The 23,017-nt window shown below is 50.8% G+C and overlaps 1 protein-coding gene across 1 annotated transcript in view; it reads right to left on the reverse strand.

The window, feature by feature from the left end:
• Positions 1 to 1,824: 1,824 nt before the first annotated feature.
• LOC142476641 (myelin regulatory factor-like) overlaps positions 1,825 to 23,017 on the reverse strand; it is a gene marked incomplete at its 5' end in the record, with an annotated part of 36,574 nt that continues 15,381 nt past the window's right edge. Inside the window, 12 exons of the mRNA XM_075581854.1 lie at positions 1,825 to 1,982; positions 12,021 to 12,166; positions 12,373 to 12,482; positions 14,233 to 14,341; positions 15,012 to 15,212; positions 15,959 to 16,055; positions 16,752 to 16,862; positions 18,273 to 18,349; positions 19,312 to 19,507; positions 19,999 to 20,122; positions 20,563 to 20,663; positions 21,615 to 21,894. Coding sequence (XP_075437969.1) covers positions 1,856 to 1,982; positions 12,021 to 12,166; positions 12,373 to 12,482; positions 14,233 to 14,341; positions 15,012 to 15,212; positions 15,959 to 16,055; positions 16,752 to 16,862; positions 18,273 to 18,349; positions 19,312 to 19,507; positions 19,999 to 20,122; positions 20,563 to 20,663; positions 21,615 to 21,894 — 1,679 coding nt within the window. The remainder of the gene's footprint in view (positions 1,983 to 12,020; positions 12,167 to 12,372; positions 12,483 to 14,232; positions 14,342 to 15,011; positions 15,213 to 15,958; positions 16,056 to 16,751; positions 16,863 to 18,272; positions 18,350 to 19,311; positions 19,508 to 19,998; positions 20,123 to 20,562; positions 20,664 to 21,614; positions 21,895 to 23,017) is intronic.

Below are 23,017 nucleotides of genomic sequence, written 5' to 3' on the forward strand. Positions count from 1 at the left end.
GATATACAGCAAGAAAGAGCGTTACAGCCAGACACAGCATCAGAGATATACAGCAAGACTGCGTCACAGCCAGACACACAGCGTGAGAGATATACAGCAAGAAAGAGCGTCACAGCCAGACACACAGCATCAGAGATATACAGCAAGAAAGAGCGTCACAGCCAGACACACAGCATCAGAGATATACAGCAAGAAAGAGCGTTACAGCCAGACACACAGCATCAGAGATATACAGCAAGAAAGAGCGTCACAGCCAGACACACAGCATCAGAGATATACAGCAAGACTGCGTCACAGCCAGACACACAGCATCAGAGATATACAGCAAGAAAGAGCGTTACAGCCAGACACACAGCATCAGAGATATACAGCAAGAAAGAGCGTCACAGCCAGACACACAGCATCAGAGATATACAGCAAGGCAGCGTCACAGCCAGACACACAGCATCAGAGATATACAGCAAGACTGCGTCACAGCCAGACACACAGCATCAGAGATATACAGCAAGAAAGAGCGTTACAGCCAGACACACAGCATCAGAGATATACAGCAAGAAAGAGCGTTACAGCCAGACACACAGCATCAGAGATATACAGCAAGAAAGAGCGTCACAGCCAGACACACAGCATCAGAGATATACAGCAAGAAAGAGCGTTACAGCCAGACACACAGCATCAGAGATATACAGCAAGAAAGAGCGTTACAGCCAGACACAGCATCAGAGATATACAGCAAGACTGCGTCACAGCCAGACACACAGCGTGAGAGATATACAGCAAGAAAGAGCGTTACAGCCAGACACACAGCATCAGAGATATACAGCAAGAAAGAGCGTTACAGCCAGACACACAGCATCAGAGATATACAGCAAGAAAGAGCGTCACAGCCAGACACACGGCATCAGAGATATACAGCAAGAAAGAGCGTCACAGCCAGACACACAGCATCAAAGATATACAGCAAGAAAGCGCGTCACAGCCAGACACACAGCATCAGAGATATACAGCAAGAAAGAGCGTTACAGCCAGACACACAGCATCAGAGATATACAGCAAGAAAGAGCGTTACAGCCAGACACACAGCATCAGAGATATACAGCAAGAAAGAGCGTCACAGCCAGACACACGGCATCAGAGATATACAGCAAGAAAGCGCGTCACAGCCAGACACACGGCATCAGAGATATACAGCAAGAAAGAGCGTTACAGCCAGACACACAGCATCAGAGATATACAGCAAGAAAGAGCGTTACAGCCAGACACACAGCATCAGAGATATACAGCAAGAAAGAGCGTTACAGCCAGACACACAGCATGAAAGATATACAGCAAGAAAGAGCGTTACAGCCAGACACAAACAGAGATATACAGCAAGGCAGCGTCACAGCCAGACACAGAAACAGAGATATACAGCAAGAAAGAGCGTCACAGCCAGACACACAGCATCAGAGATATACAGCAAGAAAGAGTATCACAGCAGACGCACAACTTCAGATACACAGCAAGACAGCATCACAGCCAGACACTAAGAGAGACAGTGGTAGATACACAGGTACACACAGCATCAGGCACAAACTAAGACCGTGTCAGAGTAGAGACACACAACATCAGACGCACACCAAGAGACAAAGGTACATAGCATCAGATACACCAAAAGACCGTATCACAATGTGTAAATATCAAACACAATGTTATTGGCTTAAAGGAGTTTAAACTGCATCACTTGTCTTAATACACAGATCCTACAGTGTCGGTGACACGTACTGAGAGATGCATAGTATCACAGACACACTGACAAATGCAGCGTCGCATACAGTATAGGTACATAGGCGCACAATAACACCCCGACACAATATCAGATAGTCACACACACAGTTCCTGTCTCCTGACTGACACTGCACACACTTACTTTGCCCATAACTTTGGATGGACGCTGTTTGAAGGGGATGCTTCCTGCGCGGCTGAACTGACTTCCTGTGTGACTGAGAAGATAGAGAGCAGGGAGGTAGGGGAGCGAGACCGTAACACACACACACACATGTAATATAGGAGAGAGGTATATGCGGCTACAGATTACACCCTGTAAGGTAAGTAATGCGGTGAGTGTCTACAGAAGTGGGATTCCTGTTATTCGTATAGTGCAGGTAGGTATAGGTACCTGGCAATGCTCTTCATGTAGGAACTAGGTGTATATAGAAGGTATCTGTATGTACCTGTAGGTAGATATAAGGTGTAGGTACCTGCTGGTTCTCTGCATGCTGTAGTTAGATCAGTGTTCTTTAACCTTTTCTGGTTGAGGAGCCCCATCCCTCTCTAATAGCGCATCTGATATCAGATCCATTGTAAGGAACCCCAACCCTCTCTAATAGCGCGTCTGAGATCAGATACATTGTAAAGAACCCCAACCCTCTCTAATAGCGCGTCTGAGATCAGATACATTGTAAAGAACCCCATCCCTCTCTAATAGCGCATCTGAGATCAGATAAATTGTAAGGAACCCCAACCCTCTCTAATAGCGCGTTTGTGAGGTGCGCAGCACATAGATTTTTACACGTTTTAAATACAGGTGGTCCTTGCTATCAGACTGTCCGTTATCAAACGGATTATCCGACGCCGGGTAACGCCTTCCGCTGAATGCATTATCCGTCGTTGGTACGGATTATCTGACGCCGGGTAACGCCTTCCGCTGAACGCATTATCTGACGTCGGTACGGATTATCCGACGCCAGGCAACGCCTTCCGCTGAACGCGTTATCCCATGTCGGTACGGATTATCTGACGCCGGGTAACGCCTTCAGCTGAACGCATTATCTGACGTCGGTACGGATTATCTGACGCCAGGTAACACCTTCCGCTGAACGCATTATCCGAGGTCAGTACGGATTATCTGATGCCGGGTAACGCCTTCCGCTGAACGCGTTATCCGAGGTCGGTACGGATTATCCGACGCCGGGTAACGCCTTCCGCTGAACGCGTTATCCCATGTCGGTACGGATTATCCGACGCCGGTTAACGCCTTCCGCTGAGCGCATTATCCCAGTTCGATACGGATTATCCGACGCCAGATAACGCCTTCCGCTGAACGCATTATCCGAGGTCAGTACGGATTATCCGACGCCAGGTAACACCTTCCACTGAACGCATTATCCGAGGTCAGTACGGATTATCCGACATTGCAAAGGATTATCCGACACTCGTCGCCGCGAATTAACATTGGACCTGCAATCCGACGTCGGTTTGCGGGATGGATTCTGGCGTATAACCGAGGACCGCCTGTATATTAAAACAATATTATACCATTTGTGAACTCTCTTCTTTTGAGTCAATACAAGTAGGAGTCTTGCGCAGGAATAACGCAGCGGAGGCGTTCTCCAGGAGGTTACTGCCTTTACCGCGCTAGAACAAACATCACTTTGGGAGTTTGTTTGTTCCAGCTGCATTACACCATGTTATAATTCTTCTTTGTGCCAAAGGTTTTTTATACATTGGATTTTTTGCTCTAGAGAGAGAGCATTATATAATTACATAATGTATTTCTCATTAAGTGCTTATTAATAAATATATATATTTATTATGATTTCCCCCCAAATGTTTACGCATCTATCACTAATCATTATATTGATCAGGGCAGTGCAGAAATGTGTCCTGTATATGTACTGTCACGGTAGTTTATGACAAGATATAACGAACACCAAATATCTGGGTTGAACGGAACGAGGCTTAGATATAATAAAATATATTTATTCCTTAAAAAAGGTGAACACAGCAATATAGTACAATTAACAGACGAAGGTAACACTTACTTAGGGTTGGGGGATGGAGAAGTATCAGCTAGCAATTCTCCAGCAATCCGGTGACATCCCAGGTGGAATCAGAAGCACAACTAAAAACTGTAGGGTTGACACAGTTTATATACCTGTGTAACCCTATTCTTAACATTGAATTCAGACTATTGGTGAACAATTATCTGTATCCAATCCCTAACGTGGAGACACAGATTAACCCATGCCCCCCAGCTAATTAGCCCATGTGTACTGGGACTCTATGTGTAGCCCCATAATTAAATCAGGGCGACGACCAGTCTATCAAATGAAGTATCTGCATTGTTTTTAGGTGTAGCCATAACACTTACAAACCACTCCAGTTTGATGATTCTCCACCCTCAGGTAACAATTAGAGTGGCAGAGTCTGTTGATTAGTACTTAGTGTAAACAATCAGGCAGTTAACTTTTGATCACAGTGCTTAGGCTCAATCAGCCGGCTGCCCTTCATGACCTATTAGCATAGCAGAGGAAGTCTGCATTTTCAGGGCAGATCCAAAATACCATACATATACACTTTAATATCTACACATATTAATAAGTTCCATTCTGGTGGGCTCAGTGGGTCGAAATTTGCCAGTTCTTAATGCCTACAGTGACTCCACACATTGGCCAAATATCAACTCTCTGCGACCTCCAGAACTGGAGATACAGAAATGCACTTTAAAACATCTTTAAAATACAGGATTATAATGAAACATGGGAACAGGGGAACATACATTTTCATGACAAGGTGTAAACCACCTTCCTGGACCGCAGTCCAGTTAACCGCTTGCCTCCCTGGTGAGGTCAGGGGGTGGCCATATGGGGTGCAACCCCTTTAATACCGGGCCAACCCCCCTCTCCCTCTACACCTCCCCTTCTTAATGGGTGACCTGTGGCCCACTGGCCCTAACGGGGAGTGGGGCACTGCTGGCACCCTTAATGAACTCGGTCTCAGAGGGATAGTCCTGACGTGAAAGTCCATCAGCATTGCTGTTTTCACTACCCTTTTTGTGCTGAATAGTAAACTCAAACTCTTGCAAGGCCAAGCTCCACCTTAGCAACTTGGCATTCTCCCCTGATTCCCTCTGCAGCCAACTCAGCGGGTTGTGGTCTGTGAGGACCGTGAAAGCCCTTCCATACACGTAGGGCTGGAGTTTTTTGAGTGCCCCCACAATGGCCAAGCAATCTTTCTCAATGGTGGCATAGGCCACCTCTCTGGGGAGTAGTTTTCGGCTGAGGTACACCACAGGGTGCTCTCTGCCGTCGTCCCCCGCTTGGCTCAACACAGCCCCAATGCCATAGTCCGAGGCATCAGTCTGTATGAGGAAATGTTTGGTATAGTCCGGGGCAGCCAGTATGGGGGCCCCAGCAAGCGCAGTTTTCAGTGCCTGGAAAGCAGTTTCACAGACAGGAGTCCAGGTGATAAGTACAGGCAGTTGCTTCTTAGCCAAATCAGTCAGGGGTTTGGCCACGGCGCTGTACTGTGGGACAAACTTCCTATAGTACCCTGCGGTGCCCAAAAATGCCATGACTTGTTTCTTGGTTTTTGGAACAGGCCACTGAACTATGGCTTCTACCTTGGCTGGCTGTGGTTTGAGGTGCCCTCCACCCACCCTGTGCCCTAAATACAGGACCTCTGCCATCCCTACCATACACTTAGTGGGTTTCAAGGTAAGCCCAGCCTCCCTGATCCTATCCAGCACCGCAGCTACATGTCCTAAGTGGGAGTCCCAGGAATTACTAAAGACAGCAATGTAATCTAAGTAAGCCCTGGCATAGCTCTGCATCCCTTCCAGTAACCTATTGACCAGGCGTTGGAAGGTAGCCGGGGCATTCTTCATCCCAAATGGCATCACCAAAAACTCATAGAGGCCACTTGGAGTGATGAATGCTGACTTCTCCCTAGCCTCCAGGGTCAGTGGGATTTGCCAATAGCCTTTGCTCAAATCCATAGTGGTCAGATACTTTGCCCGTGCGTGTTCATCTAGTAACTCATCCATGCGGGGCATGGGATAGACATCTGACACCGTCCCAGCGTTGAGCAACCGGTAGTCCACACAAAACGGGGTGGTCTTGTCCTTCTTAGGGACTAGAACTACCGGGCTTGCCCAAGGACTCTGGGACGGAGTAATTACCCCTAGGGCCATCATCTCCTCTATCTCCCTCTCCATACTGGTCTTGACCTCTGCTGACACTCTATAAGCGTGCTTATGCAGAGGCTGCAGATCCCCTGTGTGCACTGGTTGTTTTGTGAGATGTGTGGTCCCTGGCATGTCAGTGAAGAGGGCCCTAAACTTAGCTAGCATGTCCCTGGCTTCTACCTGCTGCCTAGCACTCAACTGTGCCCCCGTCTCTACCTGCTCCACAGTGTTTCCCTGCCTAGCCTCCCCTAGGAGATCAGGCAGAGCATTGCTCGCCGGATCCTCCAGCCGTGGGCTACAAATGGCCATTACTGCTCCCATACTCGGTGCTCTGTATTCTTTCAGCATATTAACGTGATATGTCTTATGCCTCTCAGGCTCTACCTGTACAACGTAGTTGTACTCATTCACCTTTCGGATGACCGGGTACGGTCCCGACCAGGCAGCCATCAACTTGTTCTCCCGAGTGGGTTTGAGAACAAGCACCTGCTGTCCTGGGATGAATTCTCTGGTACAGGCATTCCGGTCATACCATTGCTTTTGCTTGGTCTGAGCGGCCCTGAGGTGGTCCTGGGCCACCCCCATGAGCATCTCTAACCGGTCTCGGAGATCTACTACATACTGGATCACTGAAGCATCAGTAGCATTAGCCTCCCCTTCCCATCCCTCACGGAATAGGTCCAGAGGTCCACGTACCCTGCGGCCATATAGTAGCTCAAAGGGGGTGAAGCCTGTAGATTCCTGCGGTACCTCTCGGTAGGCAAACAGCAAGTGCTGTAAATGAATCTCCCAGTCTTTCCCCTCCGCCTCTATAAAGGTCCGAAGCATCTGCTTCAGGGTACCGTTAAACCTCTCACATAATCCGTTTGTCTGGGGATGGTAAGGGGTAGTGCGCCGGTGCTGTACACCGCATGCATCCCAGAGACAATGTAACAGTTCACTCATGAACTGCGACCCCTGATCGGTTAGGACCTCACTAGGGAAACCTACCCTAGAAAAAATGTTCAGCAAAGCTGCTGCCACTGTCTTGGCATCTATGGTGCCAAGCGCTACCGCCTCAGGGTACCGGGTGGCAAAATCCACCACCGTGAGGATGTAGCGCTTCCCTGACCTGCTAGGAATAATAAGGGGTCCTACAAGATCCATCGCTTCTTTCTGGAAGGGTTCCCCTATTATCGGTAGGGGTTTCAGGGGTGCCTTCACACGGTCGCCCGCCTTACCCACTCGCTGGCAGGCATCACAAGAGCGGCAGAAAGTGCCTACATCTCGAGATGCCCCCGGCCAGTAGTAACGCTGTAATAACCGGGCTCGCGTTCTGTTGACCCCCTGATGTCCTGCTAACGGAATAGAGTGAGCTACCCGTAACAGTTGCTGTTGGTACCCCTGGGGCACTACTAGCTGTCGCTTACCGGTCAATCCCTCCTCTATCCCTGGGTTCCCTTCTTCTCTATACAGGAGTCCCTTATACCATAGGCAGTGCTCAGTGCCTTCCCCTGCCTGAGATTCGGATGCCCGAAGTCTCATGCCGGCCAGGGTAGGGTCTGTCTTCACTGCCTCCCTAAACTGGGCTCCTAATTCTGGCCACCCCCCAGTCATGTCATTGTCCGGAGAATGGGGAAGGGTGAGGGGGAACAGTAAGTCAGTCTGTGGTTGCAACTGATCCTGGCTTATCTCCCCGGGCTCCTCTGTGCCCTCCGCTAACGTTGGTCCCAAAGGCTGGGGGACTGGCGCCGCCGCCATTGCCGCTGTCTGGCTCCGGGTAACCGCCGCCACTGCAGCGGGCTTGGGCACTCGGTCATAGGTGCAGGTCATCGGTCCCAGGTCGTTGCCAAGAAGAACTTTGGCATCCAAACCGGGTAAAACCCCCACCTCCCGCCCACCCTGGCCCTCCCCCCAATCCAAAAAGATTCTGGCCACTTGCAGAAAACGTGGCTCTCCGTCGGCCACAGTGATCTGTATCCCAGGACCTGGGAGTAATTCCTCTGGCCAGACCATATCAGGTCGGACCAGGGTCACTGCAGCTCCTGAATCCAGCAAGCCGACAGCTTGCCGGTCACCGACTGTGACTGGGGTGAGATGTCTGCTCCGGCCGGCCGTCTGCTGCAGGTCCGCACTGAGATGTCCTCCGCTCCTGGCTGTAGGCACCGATGAAACCGGGACAGGTGTGGCATGGGACGTCTCGCTGGGAGTTGGTTCCATGACCGGTCCGGAGTCTTTGGTGGAAGCCACCCAAACGTGGGCTACTGGCTTCGCAGCTGGGTTGCGTTGCCCCTGATGGGGTCCGCCGGAACGCAGGGGTTCCGGGCAATCTGGTCTGATGTGACCAGGGCGGTTGCAGTTGTAGCACCAGCGCTCGTGCCGGAGCTCCCCCGCCTTCGGTGGGCTGCTGCCCGCAGGCGGCCTCTGAGTCCATTGGGGGGTATTGGCAGACTTTCTGGCCGGTGCCGCCGCCACCGCCGCCTTGGCTACTGCTTTGGCGGTCATCAGGGCTCGGCTGGCCACATAGTCGTCTGCAAGCCTCGCCGTCTCCTGGTAAGTCTTTGGCTTCTTGTCGTACACCCAAGCCCTCACCGCCGGCGGGCACTGCTGCATGAGCTACTCCTGAAAGATGAGGTCCAGCAGGCGTTGGTAAGTCCATGCCTCATTGCCCTCCACCCAGCGTATCCCGTACAAAGCCATGCGGGTCACGTAGGTGACATAGGACTCCTGGGGCTGCCTCTCTTCCTGCCGGAATTTACCCCGGTAGGCTTCAGGGGTAAAACCGTACTGAAACAATAACAGTTCTTTCAGTTGTTCATAGTCATCAGCATACTCATCTGGAAGCGCCATCGTCGTCTGCTTAGCCAAGCCGGACAGTAAGGGGTCCAAACGTGCAACCCTATGCTGGGGAAGCACTTTGTACCGCCGGCACTGTGTTTTGAAGTTCTTTAAAAAACTGTCGATCTGATCAGTACCTTCCACGAACTTGGTGAGACTGTGCTGATCCAGTTTGAGTTCATCTTTGTTGGGTTGGACAGGGGGGCAATAAGCGGGTCTGTTCACTGCCATAGTGATAAACTGCAGCCGCTCCTCCGATGTCCATCTGTCTCCCCACGCCGTAATCAGTGCCAACATTTCAGGGGTGAACGGACTGGTAGCTGCAGCAACCAGTACCCCTCCTGTTGCACTGCTCCCGGGCGGTGCACTTGTTCCCTCCCCGAGATTCCGCCGCCCCGGCACTGGGTTCCTTCCCTGATCTCCGGGTGGCTGTATAAGGGCAAGCTGAGCCGTATCCTGAGGCTCTGCAAGCCGGGCTTCATAGTCACCGATTGCGTCAACCATGTCTGCGACCTCCTGGTTCTCATAGGGCAGTTCATATTCACGGCACTTGTCTTTCAGCTGAGCTCGGGTCCTCATGTTGGATGAGCCTTCAGCCTCGCTCATGGTTCACGGTCGCAGCAGTGAGGTGGTGTTACAACTTGTGTAAAATGTTGCACTACTGTGTGTTCAATATCTTTAGTCCGAGGAACTCGCAATTACTCTCGAGTTCCCACTATATGACAGAGTCCCGCAGTATACTGTAATATAGGTTCAGTTCAATCCCGCGGCTGCCACCAGTTAATTATAGAGCTTGTCACGGTAGCTTATGACAAGATATAACGAACACCAAATATCTGGGTTGAACTGAACGAGGCTTAGATATAATAAAATATATTTATTCCTTAAAAAAGGTGAACACAGCAATATAGTACAATTAACAGAAAAGAAGGTAACACTTACTTAGGGTTGGGGGATGGAGAAGTATCAGCTAGCAATTCTCCAGCAATCCGGTGACATCCCAGGTGGAATCAGAAGCACAACTAAAAACTGTAGGGTTGACACAGTTTATATACCTGTGTAACCCTATTCTTAACATTGAATACAGACTATTGGTGAACAATTATCTGTATCCAATCCCTAACGTGGAGACACAGATTAACCCATGCCCCCCAGCTAATTAGCCCATGTGTACTGGGACTCTATGGGTAGCCCCATAATTAAATCAGGGGCGACGACCAGTCTATCAAATGAAGTATCTGCATTGTTTGTAGGTGTAGACATAACACTTACAAACCACTCCAGTTTGATGATTCTCCACAATCAGGTAACAATTAGAGTGGCAGAGTCTGTTGATTAGTACTTGATCTGTTGATTAGTACTTAGTGTAAACAATCAGGCAGGTAACCTTTGATCACAGTGCTTAGGCTCAATCAGCCGGCTGCCCTTCATGACCTATTAGCATAGCAGATGGAGTCTGCATTTTCAGGGCAGATCCAAAATACCATACATATACACTTTAATATCTACACATATTAATAAGTTCCATTCTGTTGGGCTCAGTGGGTCGAAATTTGCCAGTTCTTAATGCCTACAGTGACTCCACATATTGGCCAAATATCAACTCTCTGCGACCTCCAGAACTGGAGATACAGAAATGCACTTTAAAACATTAAAATACAGGATTATAATGAAACATGGGAACAGGGGAACATACAGTTTCCTGACATGACAAGGTGTAAACCACCTTCCTGGACCGCAGTCCAGTTAACCCCTTGCCTCCCTGGTGAGGTCAGGGGGTGACCATTTGGGGTGCAACCCCTTTAATACTGGGCCAACCCCCCTCTCCCTCTACATGTACCTGTTGGTTTCTTCATACGCAGGTAGATACATACAGTATAGCTTACATGTACCTGTTGTTTTTTTATGCATTATGTAGATACAAGTTATGTGAATGTTCCTGGTGGATCTCTGCTAACACCTCCTCCTCCTCTATTGATCTCTCTGTGGGGGTACCCCATGGCTCTGTCCTGGGACCTCTTCTCTTTTCTCTGTATACACTCTCTCTAGGTGACCTAATAACATCTTTTGGGTTTAATTATCACCTCTATGCTGACGACACACAAATGTACTTTCCAACACCCGATCTTACACCTGCTGTACAAACCAAAGTTTCTGAATGTTTCTCTGCTATATCATCCTGGATGGCCCTCCGCCGCCTTAAACTCAACATGGCTAAAACAGAGCTCCTCATACTTCCTCCTAAACCTGGCCCTACTACCTCCTTTCACATTACTGTTGGAACTACGATCATTCACCCAGTAGCACAAGCACGCTGCCTAGGGGTCACACTCGACTCCTCTCTCACATTCGCCCCCCACATTCAAAACATTTCTAAAACCTGCGCTTTTTCCTCCGCAATATAACAAAGATACGCCCTTTCCTCTGTTGCTCGATTGCTAAAACTCTGACTCAGGCCCTCATTCTCTCCCGTCTTAATTACTGTAACCTCCTGCTGTCCGGCCTTCCTGCCTCTCACCTGTCTCCCCTACAATCTATCCTAAATGCTGCTGCCAGAATCACTCTACTCTTTCCTAGATCTGTCTCAGCATCTCCCCTCATGAAATCCCTCTCCTGGCTTCCGATCAAATCCCGCATCTCGCACTCCATTCTTCTCTTCACTTTTAAAGCTTTACACTCTTCTGCCCCTCCTTACATCTCAGCCCTAATTTCTCGTTATGCACCATCCAGACTCTTGCCTTTTTCTCAAGGATGTCTTCTTTCTACCCCCTTTGTATCTAAAGCCCTCTCCCGCCTTAAACCTTTTTCACTGACTGCCCCACACCTCTGGAATGCCCTTCCCCTCAGTACCCGACTAGCACCCTCTCTATCCACCTTTAAGACCCACCTTAAGACACACTTGCTTAAAGAAGCATATGAATAGCACTGTGGATATTCTGAACACATGATACATAATGCTTGGCCCCCTGCAGACGCACTTACCAGAACTCCCTCCTACTGTCTCTGTACGTTCTACCTACCAATTAGACTGTAAGCTCCTCGGGGCAGGGACTCCTCTTCCTTAATGTTACTTTTATGTCTAAAGCACTTATTCCCATGATCTGTTATTTATATTATCTGTTATTTATTTGATTACCACGTGTATTACTACTGTGAAGCGCTATGTACATTAATGGCGCTATATAAATAAAGACATACAATACAATACAATCTCTTCATGCAGGAGTAAGATGCAAGGTATATGTACAGTAGGTACCTGTTGCTGCTCTTCATACTGTCCAGCCTGCGGAGCTTGGCCAGCTTGCGGCTCCATCTCTCCAGCTCATCGATCCGATTCTCTAGGTTGTCAGTCAGTTTGCAGAGCTCCTTCACGGCACCCACATTCTCCATGAAAATCCGCTCCTTGGGGTCACACGGAGGGAAAAGACAGGAGCGGTCAGCACCTCCCACGGCATCCGCCTCTCTCTTTCTGAACCTACCACCACCACCATCTCTCGTGCACCTACCAGGTTCTCTCACTGCACGTGCCACCACTCCTCCCTTGGCGTTGCCCCACTGACCAACCTCATAGCATGACCACCCTCGCTCTTACCCCATGCAGGCCTCACCTTGTTCACCACCAGGAAGTTTTCGATGGTCTCCCCATTGGAAAACACCACGTCTCCGCTTTCCTTCACCGCCTCGGGCAGGATCTCCTGCACCTCCTGAGCGATCACCCCTGCAGGGGACCGGGAACACAATCAGTGTGACACTCGCCATCTCCTGAGTAAATACTTTTGCGGGGCAGAAGACACTTTGTGAGGGATGGAATTGGAAATAAGAAGCGCAATCTAAATTCAACAAATCGGTGTACATATAAATAGGGCTCCTCTGTGCTGCTCAAAAAAACAGTTTCTAGAGACTGTGTGCATGGATTAATTGTGGAAAAAATGAAGCGCAATAAAGTGCGACCAACAGTACAAAAATGAGAAGAATAACGTGCAGTGGTGGTAAGGGAATAAAACACTCACATAGGTATCTGCAGGTGAATGACTTGGCACGCGCCACCTCTTGAAAAAAATATAGAGAGAGAACATAGCGTAATATAGTTTTAATGGACATAAAACCAAAAGATGGGGGAGAAAGGATGCACCTTCTCCCAATCCTTTAAAGCATTGAGTGCTGTAAGGAGGATCCAGGCTACAGGCGTAGAGCTTCACACCATAAAGAAAAGTTGTTCGGGGAGATGCAGGGTGGTGTGCCCCTACAGCACTCAATGCTTTAAAGGAGTGGGAGAAGGTGTGTCCTTTCTCCCCCATCTTTTGGTTTTATGTCCATTAAAACTACATCACGCTATGTTCTCTCTATATATTTTTTTAAGAGAGGTGGCGCGTGCCGAGTCATTCATCTGCAGATACCTATGTGAGTGTTTTATTCACTTACCATCATTGCACTTTATTCTTTTTGTACTGTTGGTTGCACTCTATTGCGCTTAACTTTGTGAGGGATATATACACTCACTTACCCCTACAGAGATGCAGACACTCAGTGAGTGTCAAACGCATCACCTGAGTGATCACTGTTGCAGTGTAGGTGATACTCTCACTCACTAGTTTCTGAGCAATCACCCAATGAGCGACACCATCTCCCGAGTCATTGTCTCCGGAGAGGACCCTGACTAGCGTCTCCCTTACACTCACCACTTTCTAAGTGGATGATTCCTATAGAGGAGAAGGCCCTACTTTGTGAGTGAGGAGTTGGGGAGGGGTAACTGTCCAGTCTAAGGGTCAAATAGGTCTTACGAACTATGACCCTTAGTCTGGGCCTATAATCAGTTAGTGTTTAGGAACTGCGATATTATGGTCATGCCTTGAAAGTGGCTCCAGGCTTACATGCTTTGGCCAAAGGGTTAACTAAATGACCCCTTTTTCTTTTTTTTATAACTTCTATTTTTATTGAGAAATTACCCCTTTTTCAAGAGATGTATAGGTATTTCACTGTGTATTTTTGTCACATTGGATGTTGCTCTTAACTTTGTTTCTTGTTTTATACAATTAGCCACGCCCAGCAGCACTCCTTTTGACACACACACACATATATATATATATATATATACATATATATATATACATATACATATATATGCATATACATATATATATATACATAGTTAACAAACACACAGATACCCAGCAAGCTCTCAGAAACCCCCCAAAATTACATATATATATATATATATATATATATATATATGTAATTTTGGGGGGGTTTCTGAGAGCTTGCTGGGTATCTGTGTGTTTGTTAACTATGACCCTTCAATAAGGCCTGAGGTTCATGAACACGTCCTGGTTCGTACAGTATCCTCATAGGCAGCAGGACCAGCCACTGTGCACAGTCCACACTGGACCAGCAGAGGGTGCTGAGATGACGTGTGGGGAGCGAGTACGTGGAGAGCAGAGGGTGTACAAGAAGTGCTGTGTCCAAGGTACCTGTCTCTTCTGTGTCATCGAGTCCCACCGTGCTGGCAAACTCTGGTTTGTAATGATAATGAACAAGACGCATCTGAGAGATCCTCTTCAACTGCTCTGTGGTATCCACCTGAAAGAGGGAGAGGTGGATATATAGAGAGTCATTTGAGGCTGTCTTCTTATTACTTAAATGTAAAATATCAGACAGTTGGGGGATGCACAAATCGATGCATCCATTTATTTTTGTGAAACACCAAACACCTTTCACCTCCCCCTCCCACCGCACCCCCCCCCTCCCACCGCACCCCCATCCTCCCACCACACCCCCATCCTCCCACCGCACCCCCCCTCCCACCGCACCCCCCCCCTCCCACCGCACCCCCATCCTCCCACCGCACCCCCATCCTCCCACCGCACCCCCATCCTCCCACCGCACCCCCATCCTCCTCCACTTTAGCACATTGCCTGCTTCCTCACCTCCCGGAGGACCCCCTGTAGACTCGATGGCTACCTTACTTTCCCTCGTCTCCCGCACACTCCTCCCCCACCTCCAACATGTCCCCTCACGACACCTCACCCCCTCCTCCTCACCTCCTGCACACTCCTCCCCCACCTCCAACATGTCCCCTCACGACACCTCACCCCCTCCTCCTCACCTCCTGCACACTCCTCCCCCACCTCCAACATGTCCCCTCACGACACCTCACCCCCTCCTCCTCACCTCCTGCACACTCCTCCCCCACCTCCAACATGTCCCCTCACGATTTAACACCCTCTTGACCCTCGCCCCCTCCTCTCACCTCCTGCACGTCCTCCTTGGCCCGCATGTCGGAGGGGTGCAGGAGTGACCCCATGACCTTGACGTTCCCGTGTACTACGAGGGCTTCGTCCGGCCGCTCCGTGTTGATGCCGACGCGTCCGTGGTGGAACACGGTGTCCGACAGCTGCCCGCGTTGCCACAGCACCTCACTGTCGCTCTCAAACTGACCGGGGTTAGAGGCCTGCGGGGAGAGACCGATATGAGACACCCCACAACGGCTGACGGAGAGGCCGCGATATGGCACCCTGTTAGCGCTATAGGACGCTTAATAACGCTCCCTTCACTGTCAGCAACTCTATATTTTCCTCTTTTACCAATTTACGGACGCTTACGCCCCGATCCCGTCGAACCGCATTACCACCATACAGTGCAGATAGTGTCAGAGCAATAGCTCAAAAAATCCAGTGCTCCAGAGTTCCTCACTAGCCTGTGTTAGCAGGGGACAGGGGTCTGCGGTGTAATCACATGCAGTTACTCTCCGAGAGAGTCTGTACTCACGGCTTTGATAACGCACTCTGCGTGTGAAACGCGTTGGAGTGACAATATCAGTATGTTTTTGTCCATGTTTTTAATATAATAAACCCTTTTGATACATTCATCCCATAGCTGAAGCTGTGCACCGTTTTTTACCCCCTATTGGGGTGTTTCATACACCATACAGGACAACCCCGTAAACACTCTTATATTACCCCATATAGATAATGTTCTCTCTTGCAACATCCACTTCTAACCATGTCTTTACCCAAACGCCCAGAAACCCAGCATAATCCCTTGCAGGTCGTACAGCCCACACTACGTGTTGCATAGAAATATAATGATCCCCTTCCAGGTCTTAAGAACCCCACACAACATACGGCATGTAATGGTCCCTCCTCAGGTCTTACAGCCCGCACTACGCGCTGCATATAATGATCCCCTGGCACTCACGGTTACCCTGACTATGATGCGCTCAGAGGACTGCGCGGCCAACAAGTACGTCTGATTCTGAGCCTGAACCTGCAGCGCCACGACCAGGAGGAAAAACCTGGAGAGAGACCAGAGGAGGGAGAGGAAGAGAGGCCGGGAGGGACAGAGGGAGAGGAAGAGAGGCCGGGAGGGACAGAGGGAGAGGAAGAGAGGCCGGGAGGGACAGAGGGAGAGGAAGAGAGGCCGGGAGGGACAGAGGGAGAGGAAGAGAGGCCGGGAGGGACAGAGGGAGAGGAAGAGAGGCCGGGAGGGACAGAGGGAGAGGAAGAGAGGCCGGGAGGGACAGAGGGAGAGGAAGAGAGGCAGGGAGGGACAGAGGGAGAGGAAGAGAGGCCGGGAGGGACAGAGGGAGAGGAAGAGAGGCCGGGAGGGACAGAGGGAGAGGAAGAGAGGCCGGGAGGGACAGAGGGAGAGGAAGAGAGGCAGGGAGGGACAGAGGGAGAGGAAGAGAGGCCGGGAGGGACAGAGGGAGAGAGGCCGGGAGGGACAGAGGGAGAGGAAGAGAGGCCGGGAGGGACAGAGGGAGAGGAAGGTCGTTACCTCTTGTCAGGCTGAGTGGGACAGTTACCCCTGGTCAGTGTACATATGATGAGTAATTACCTAGGGTCAGTGAGTGTGTATGAGTAGGGAAGTTAACATCTAGTCTCAATGTGTGTGTGTGGGGGGGGGGGGGGTTAGTTACTTCTGGTCAGTGTGTTTGGGGGTGCAGGGTGTTTGTTTGGGGGTTCAGTGTGTGTTGCAATGTGGTATTCACCTCTGGTCTGGGTTGGGTTTCCCTTTCTTTCTCATGTTATTCGCAGTGGTCTCGCTGAAGTGTAGCCTTCCGACTGTCACTTTGGTAACCTGATCCGTGGGAAGAGACAGCCTGAGAGAGAGAGAGACAGACAGCATGTTAAGAAGAGGCAGAGGCCGCAGAATGGGGCTGTCGACACCATAAGGGCTAAGTGCTTCACAAAGATGGCGTTTGGACGGCTCTCCTCCATCCCATGAGGCTATTCAACTTTAACGTGCGCCAGCAGGAGACTGGTCTGACTCCAGGCTGGCCGTGGGAGCCTGGTAGCCCCGGGCCTCCCCTGGCCAGGGGTGTAAAACGCGCAGGGCTTAGGGTTTAAATAGCCTGGGTCACGCAGCAAAAACGATCACCTCTCTGAATTTCCCACCGACCCAGCTCCAGAAATGTATTATTTAAGTCTAACCAATATGTCTTAACTTTCTGTCAACCTGTTTATCGTCACCGCTTCAGCGGAACGGTCACGTCAGGCGGCTTCAAGGTGCCGGGAAAATGTTAAGAGGAAAGACTCTGGCTGTCCGGTCGGGCCTGTGGTTCAGTCCCCAGAAGAGAGGGGGCAGACAGGAGGCGCAGACTCCTGCGGCCGGTCGGGGCCCCTGCCCTGGTCAGGTGGAGACAGCTGGCCGTCAAACTGTACGGTCAGGCCCAGGCTGCCACAATGGGGGACAGGGGGCGGAGTCGGCCTCTTAAGGGTCTCCCCCCAAAATACGTGCAGGGCGCATGGGTTCGTCTGCGTACAGGGACTTGCGGCCGGCTGCCGTGTTTTGCTAAATGTTAAATGACAAAGCTGCGACCCGACTTTACTTCCGCTAAATAACTGGGGGTTGGCGCCATCTGGCAGGTGGGGTAAAACCGTAGGGCGCACACCTAATCCTTACTGTATGGAGACTGCCTGAGAGACAGGCAGGGTGTCATGTATGCAAAGTGCTTAAGAGGTAGACGATAGGTTATGTGGAGAGAGACAGCTACTGTAGAACACAGCACTTCAACCGAGAGACAGCTCCCTATCTGGGCCGGATACAGGCTTAGTGACCGGGGCGGTGTGCTGCTATTCCTGCAGTCAGCACAATATAGACTGACTGTGTAATGGATAGAGTGCAAAAGGGTTATATAAACCTGGGCACAACAACCACAATGTCCTGTTACCCGGAACAGGCTGCAAAGATACACCGTGTTTGAGATGGTGCAGTATAGAGGTAAATGTGCTGGTCTTTGAGGTGGGAGAACTCCGCCAGAGACCTAGCATTCTCACTGAGCTCGCATGTACCCCATGCTCCCAAAATGAGACTGTAAGCAGGGACTCCGTGAGCTTGTAAATTGTACCACGTGCTCTTATATGGGATTATTATCTGCCCTGGAGCAGTTCTATGGAGGAGGTGTATAAATGCAAGCAATAAGTTTAGGATTATCGTGCACTCTTCTCGTTCCCCTCAGTCCCCCCCCCCCATCCTCTCCCCTCTGCCCGCCCCCCTCCCAGTGACTCACGTGACGGGGTGGAATGGACGCTTGCTGCGATCAGACTGTGACTGCTCGATGTTGATGGACTGATTGATGGATTCCAGCTGCAGGGATAGACCAGGAGAAACCCGCGGGACGAGTTATATGGGCGCACACAGCCACCCATTTACACTTAGGCCGCGTCTATAGTGCCGGTGACGCGACCGATGACGTCGCCATTGGCGAAAGTTGCATTTAAAGTTTGAGCGACGTCGCTGGCGACAAGGCCAGTGACGTCACCAAGGGGGAGGGCAGAGTGCAGTAGGCGCTCTGTGATTGGTAAGGTGACAGTCGCATGTGGCGATCCAAAAATCAAATAACACGGGCTACAACATTTTTGGTCGCTCCGTAGCCGTCGCGCCTACTATAAGCGCACGCGACGGATTCAATGTGTTTGTTTTGGCGCGACGTCGCCAGGCGCTATAAGCGCAGCCTGAGGCCGCGCTTATAGTGCTGGCGACGAGACCGATGACGTCACCCGTTGCCACCCGCGAAAGTTATAATTCGGTTTTCTGTGATTGTTGCCAGCGACGTCACGAAAGGGGGCGGGCCGCGGTCTCTGATTGGTTTAGAGACCGTCACATCTGGCGACTGTCTCTAAAAAATAAAATAGACCCGGCTTCAAAATTTTGGGTCGTGACGTCGCTCCCGCGCTTACTATAAGCGCTGACGAGTTGACGAGTCAATGTATTTGATTTGGAGCGACGTCGCATCGCCGTCGCCAGGCACTATAAGCGCAGCCTTAACATGACGCAATCATAACCAGTGACACAGCTCACACTGACACTCAAACCTCCCTTCTCCTCCTGCTCACCTTCAGTTTCAGGTAGGTGCACCCTAGGGGTATGATTTCTCTCTCTCATCTATGTCTGTTTCTTCCTCCCTATTGCTCTCTCCACTGATTACCTTCACCCATTCAGTGTCAGGTAGATGCACTCCAGCGGTATGGTGCCCTGTGGTGCAAGTGGGAGTCTCTCTCGCTCTCTCTTCCATTCTTTCCATCACTCTCCCTTTCTCTGTTACTCACCTTCACCCCATTCAGTTTCAGGTAGAAGCACTCCAGCGGTAGGATCCCATCGGGTGTCTTGACATATTTTGGCTCCCCGATCATCCCGATGTACACAGTGACCTGGAAGTGGTTCTTCTTCTGGCATACAAAGGCATCGTCCCCCACCGAGAAGTTAAACCCTTTGTCGGCGTCCACCTTGTAGGTGGGCAGAGGGCTGCAGGAAGGGAGCAGATGTCACTGGGCACCTGACATCACCCATATACTGCCCACCACTAGTGATGCCCAGAGTGAACGGGTGCTCATGGCTCCTTATAGCTGGCGTGATCCCATGGGACCCAACTCGCCATCTTTATCTGCCCCCAGTCTCTAGGTTCAGAGTCTGTATTAGATGGAACCCCTCTCTTTAACCACAACCACTCTCTGGTGTATGGTGTATGCACAGTTATGGAGTCTGCTCGTCTATCTGCCACACCCTCTAACTCTTGTTTCTTTGGGTACTGAGCATTGCTATGGTTCTTATAGTTGGCATTATACAAAGAGACCCACTCACCTCCCGGCTTTCCCCCAACTTTTTCTCAAGGAGATCCACTTCACTCCCCTCCTACTCTCCTTTTCCTGTTTCTCAATGAGAACCTCTCCACCGCCTCCGTCCCTCTCTCTGCCCATGGATGGGGGTGGATATAGCATAGCTAGAGCTTTACTCACAGTTCTTTGTAGTTGGCGTCGTATAGGGAGACCCACTTGTTCTGCAGATGCGGTTGCCATTTTATAGACTGGTAATTGGGGTCCATGTAGGAGCCGTTGAGACTGTCATTGTCCTGCATGAGACCTGGAAGGAGAAGACAAGAGACGCTCTATGGGACTCCCAGAGCGAGCACAGACCCCCATACGCCTCCCTCCATGTGTCACTGTGTGTCATGTCCTACATAAGACCTGGGGGACGGGACAAGGGACACTACGAGACCCAGAGACAGCACTGAACCCCCAGACCTGTGGAACGATATTGTGTATGTTGGAGCCACACTCCGCGCCGTTGTGTGTGTGTATGCGTGTTCGTATATTAGGGTTTACAATATATGTATTAGTGTTTGTGTGTGTTAGGAGCTGGGTAATGACACACAAACACACATTCTACTGTCTCACCATGCCTCTATTAGGTATGTGGTGTCTCAGGCTATGTGTAGGTGTTACAACCCGGCTCCTGTTTTACCATGCCGTCACTAGGTATCTGGTCTCTTAGGCTATGTGTATGTGTGTGTGTGTCAGTACCCGGCTCCTGTTTCACCATGCCTCCATTAGGTATCTGGTCTCTCAGGGTGTTGGTTGGAGAATCTGAGTGTTTCCTCTTCTTTGCAGGATGCACAGGGAGCCTGCAACAGACCAATCAAACGCTTTATCAGTAAAGACGCGAGAAGAACTCGTCCCATTGAGAGGATTCCAGGAGATCAGGGACTTCTGATGAGTGACGCTGCCCCATAATGAGGGAGACTGCCTCCCCAACGAGACACCCTTCCCAATGAGCGAGACGCCCTTCCCAATGAGCGAGACGCCTTTCCCAATGAGCGAGACGCCCTTCCCAATAAGCGAGACGCCCTTCCCAATAAGCGAGACGCCCTTCCCAATGAGCGAGACACCCTTCCCAATGAGCGAGACATCCTTCCCAATGAGCGAGACGCCCTTCCCAATGAGCGAGACGCCCTTCCCAATGAGCGAGACGCCCTTCCCAATGAGCGAGACTTGCAGATCTCCATCTCATAGATAATGATGAAGATGCCTAATCCGCTTCTCTACGCATCCGTTCTAAATAAACATTGTTTGGAAAACCCAATAAAAAGACTTAACATGGTCAGTGCAAGCTACCATTAATCTTACAATGAGAGGACGTCTCAGGCGCAGAGAAATATAGCTCTTAACTTGGGAGGAATTTTGCCTGCAAAACTCACATGAATAAATTAAAAGCAGGTGCCACTGACCCGATGACCAAACCAAGAGTCTGCATTTACCAGGCCGCTCCATACGCGTGCTTTCCACACTAGAATACATGCTGGGCTCCCCCGGGTGAATGGTCTATGTTGTTTTTGCCAGTGAAGGGGGCGGATGCAGCATATGCAAACAAAACTGTCTGGGCCAATCGGAGCGCTCCATTTCAGAAAGCTCCGTGCCTGATTTCTGACCTTTATACAATGGGGCATTCCGATTGGTTACTGTCACAGCTCTGATTTAGAACACTGCCCGCAAACTTTGGATGTGAGGGTGCGACAGACACACTCTTCCCCCTTCCCCGCACAGGCTTCCCACCCCCTCTCCCCGTAGGTACATACTCTGCCCCGTGTTGCTGCTGCAGGAGCTGGTGAAGCATCTGGGACTGCTGAACGTGATGCAAGTCCGTGGGGGGCATCCCGGGTCCAAGGGGGGGATACGGAGGCATCAGGGACTCCACTTTCAGGTACAGGTCCCGCTGCATGCTGGGATAGTGCTGCTGGTGCGCCGGGTGGGGTGGGGGCGGGCCCTGTAGGTGGACTGGGGGCGGGTGCTCCAGACGGGAAGGTGGGGTCATGTGACACATGTTTTCGGGGGTCATAGTGCGTAGCATGTGAGGATCTGGTGAGAAGAGGGTATGGGGGGGGACGTTGCGTGAGAGGCACATATACACGTACATAATAAAGGAAACTTTACCCCTGATCTCTAAGACCCATTGTGGGTTAGCGCACCTGAACTACCATCATCTTAAATGCAGAGCGAAAGGGGAAAATGCCTATAGAGGCAGAGCGGGTGAGGCAGGGAGCTGCAGACATGTCTACTGATATATTTAGGGAGGGGCCGGTAGAGAATTCCAAGCATTTCTGTGCTCTGATAAACAGAGATACCAGCTCTAATATACAGAGCTCTCTCACTACAGCGTTCCCTGCTCTGCACAGACAGAGGCGCAGAGAGACTTAACAGAGCAGGGATGTTCACACAGACACTCCCACCTGCTTGTCCCACTGTGTGTCCCCACCCTGTCCTCACACAGCAGGCACCTTCACAGACACTCCCACCTGCTTGTCCCACTGTCTGTCCCCACCCTGCGACCTGTCCTCACACAGCAGGCACCTTCACAGTGACACTCCCACCTGCTTGTCCCACTGTCTGTCCCCACCCTGCACCCTGTCCTCACACAGCAGGCACCTTTACAGTGACACTCCCACCTGCTTGTCCCACTGTGTGTCCCCACCCTGCGACCTGTCCTCACACAGCAGAGACACCTTCACAGTGACACTCCCACCTGCTTGTCCCACTGTGTGTCCCCACCCTGTCCTCACACAGCAGGCACCTTCACAGTGACACTCGCACCTGTCTCATGGTGACCCCCACCCTGTATCTCTCTGTGCACAGAGGTGACAGCACAAATCCCCTTACATATAGGTCCATGTCTCCCCCATGCGTGTCACCGTTCCCTCACCCGCGCGTTTGCCGCTATACATCTCTCACCGGCTATGATGGTTCTCTCTGAAGTCCAGTCCCTCCATCCCATGCTCTGCAGGTCTGTGTGTACCTGTCTCTCTCGCGTTGTGTCAGTACCTCTCTCTCCATCTGCCTCCCCTCACTCTCTGCCTTCCGTCTCTCTATCTCTCCCCCCCACTCTCTGCCTCTCTGTCCCCTCCCCTCTATCTCTCCCCCCACTCTCTGCCTCCCCTCTCTATCTCTCCCCCCACTCTCTGCCTCCCCTCTCTCTATCTCTCCC

This window comes from Ascaphus truei, unplaced genomic scaffold, assembly GCF_040206685.1.
Source record: "Ascaphus truei isolate aAscTru1 unplaced genomic scaffold, aAscTru1.hap1 HAP1_SCAFFOLD_1633, whole genome shotgun sequence".
Taxonomy (NCBI): Eukaryota; Metazoa; Chordata; class Amphibia; order Anura; family Ascaphidae; genus Ascaphus; species Ascaphus truei.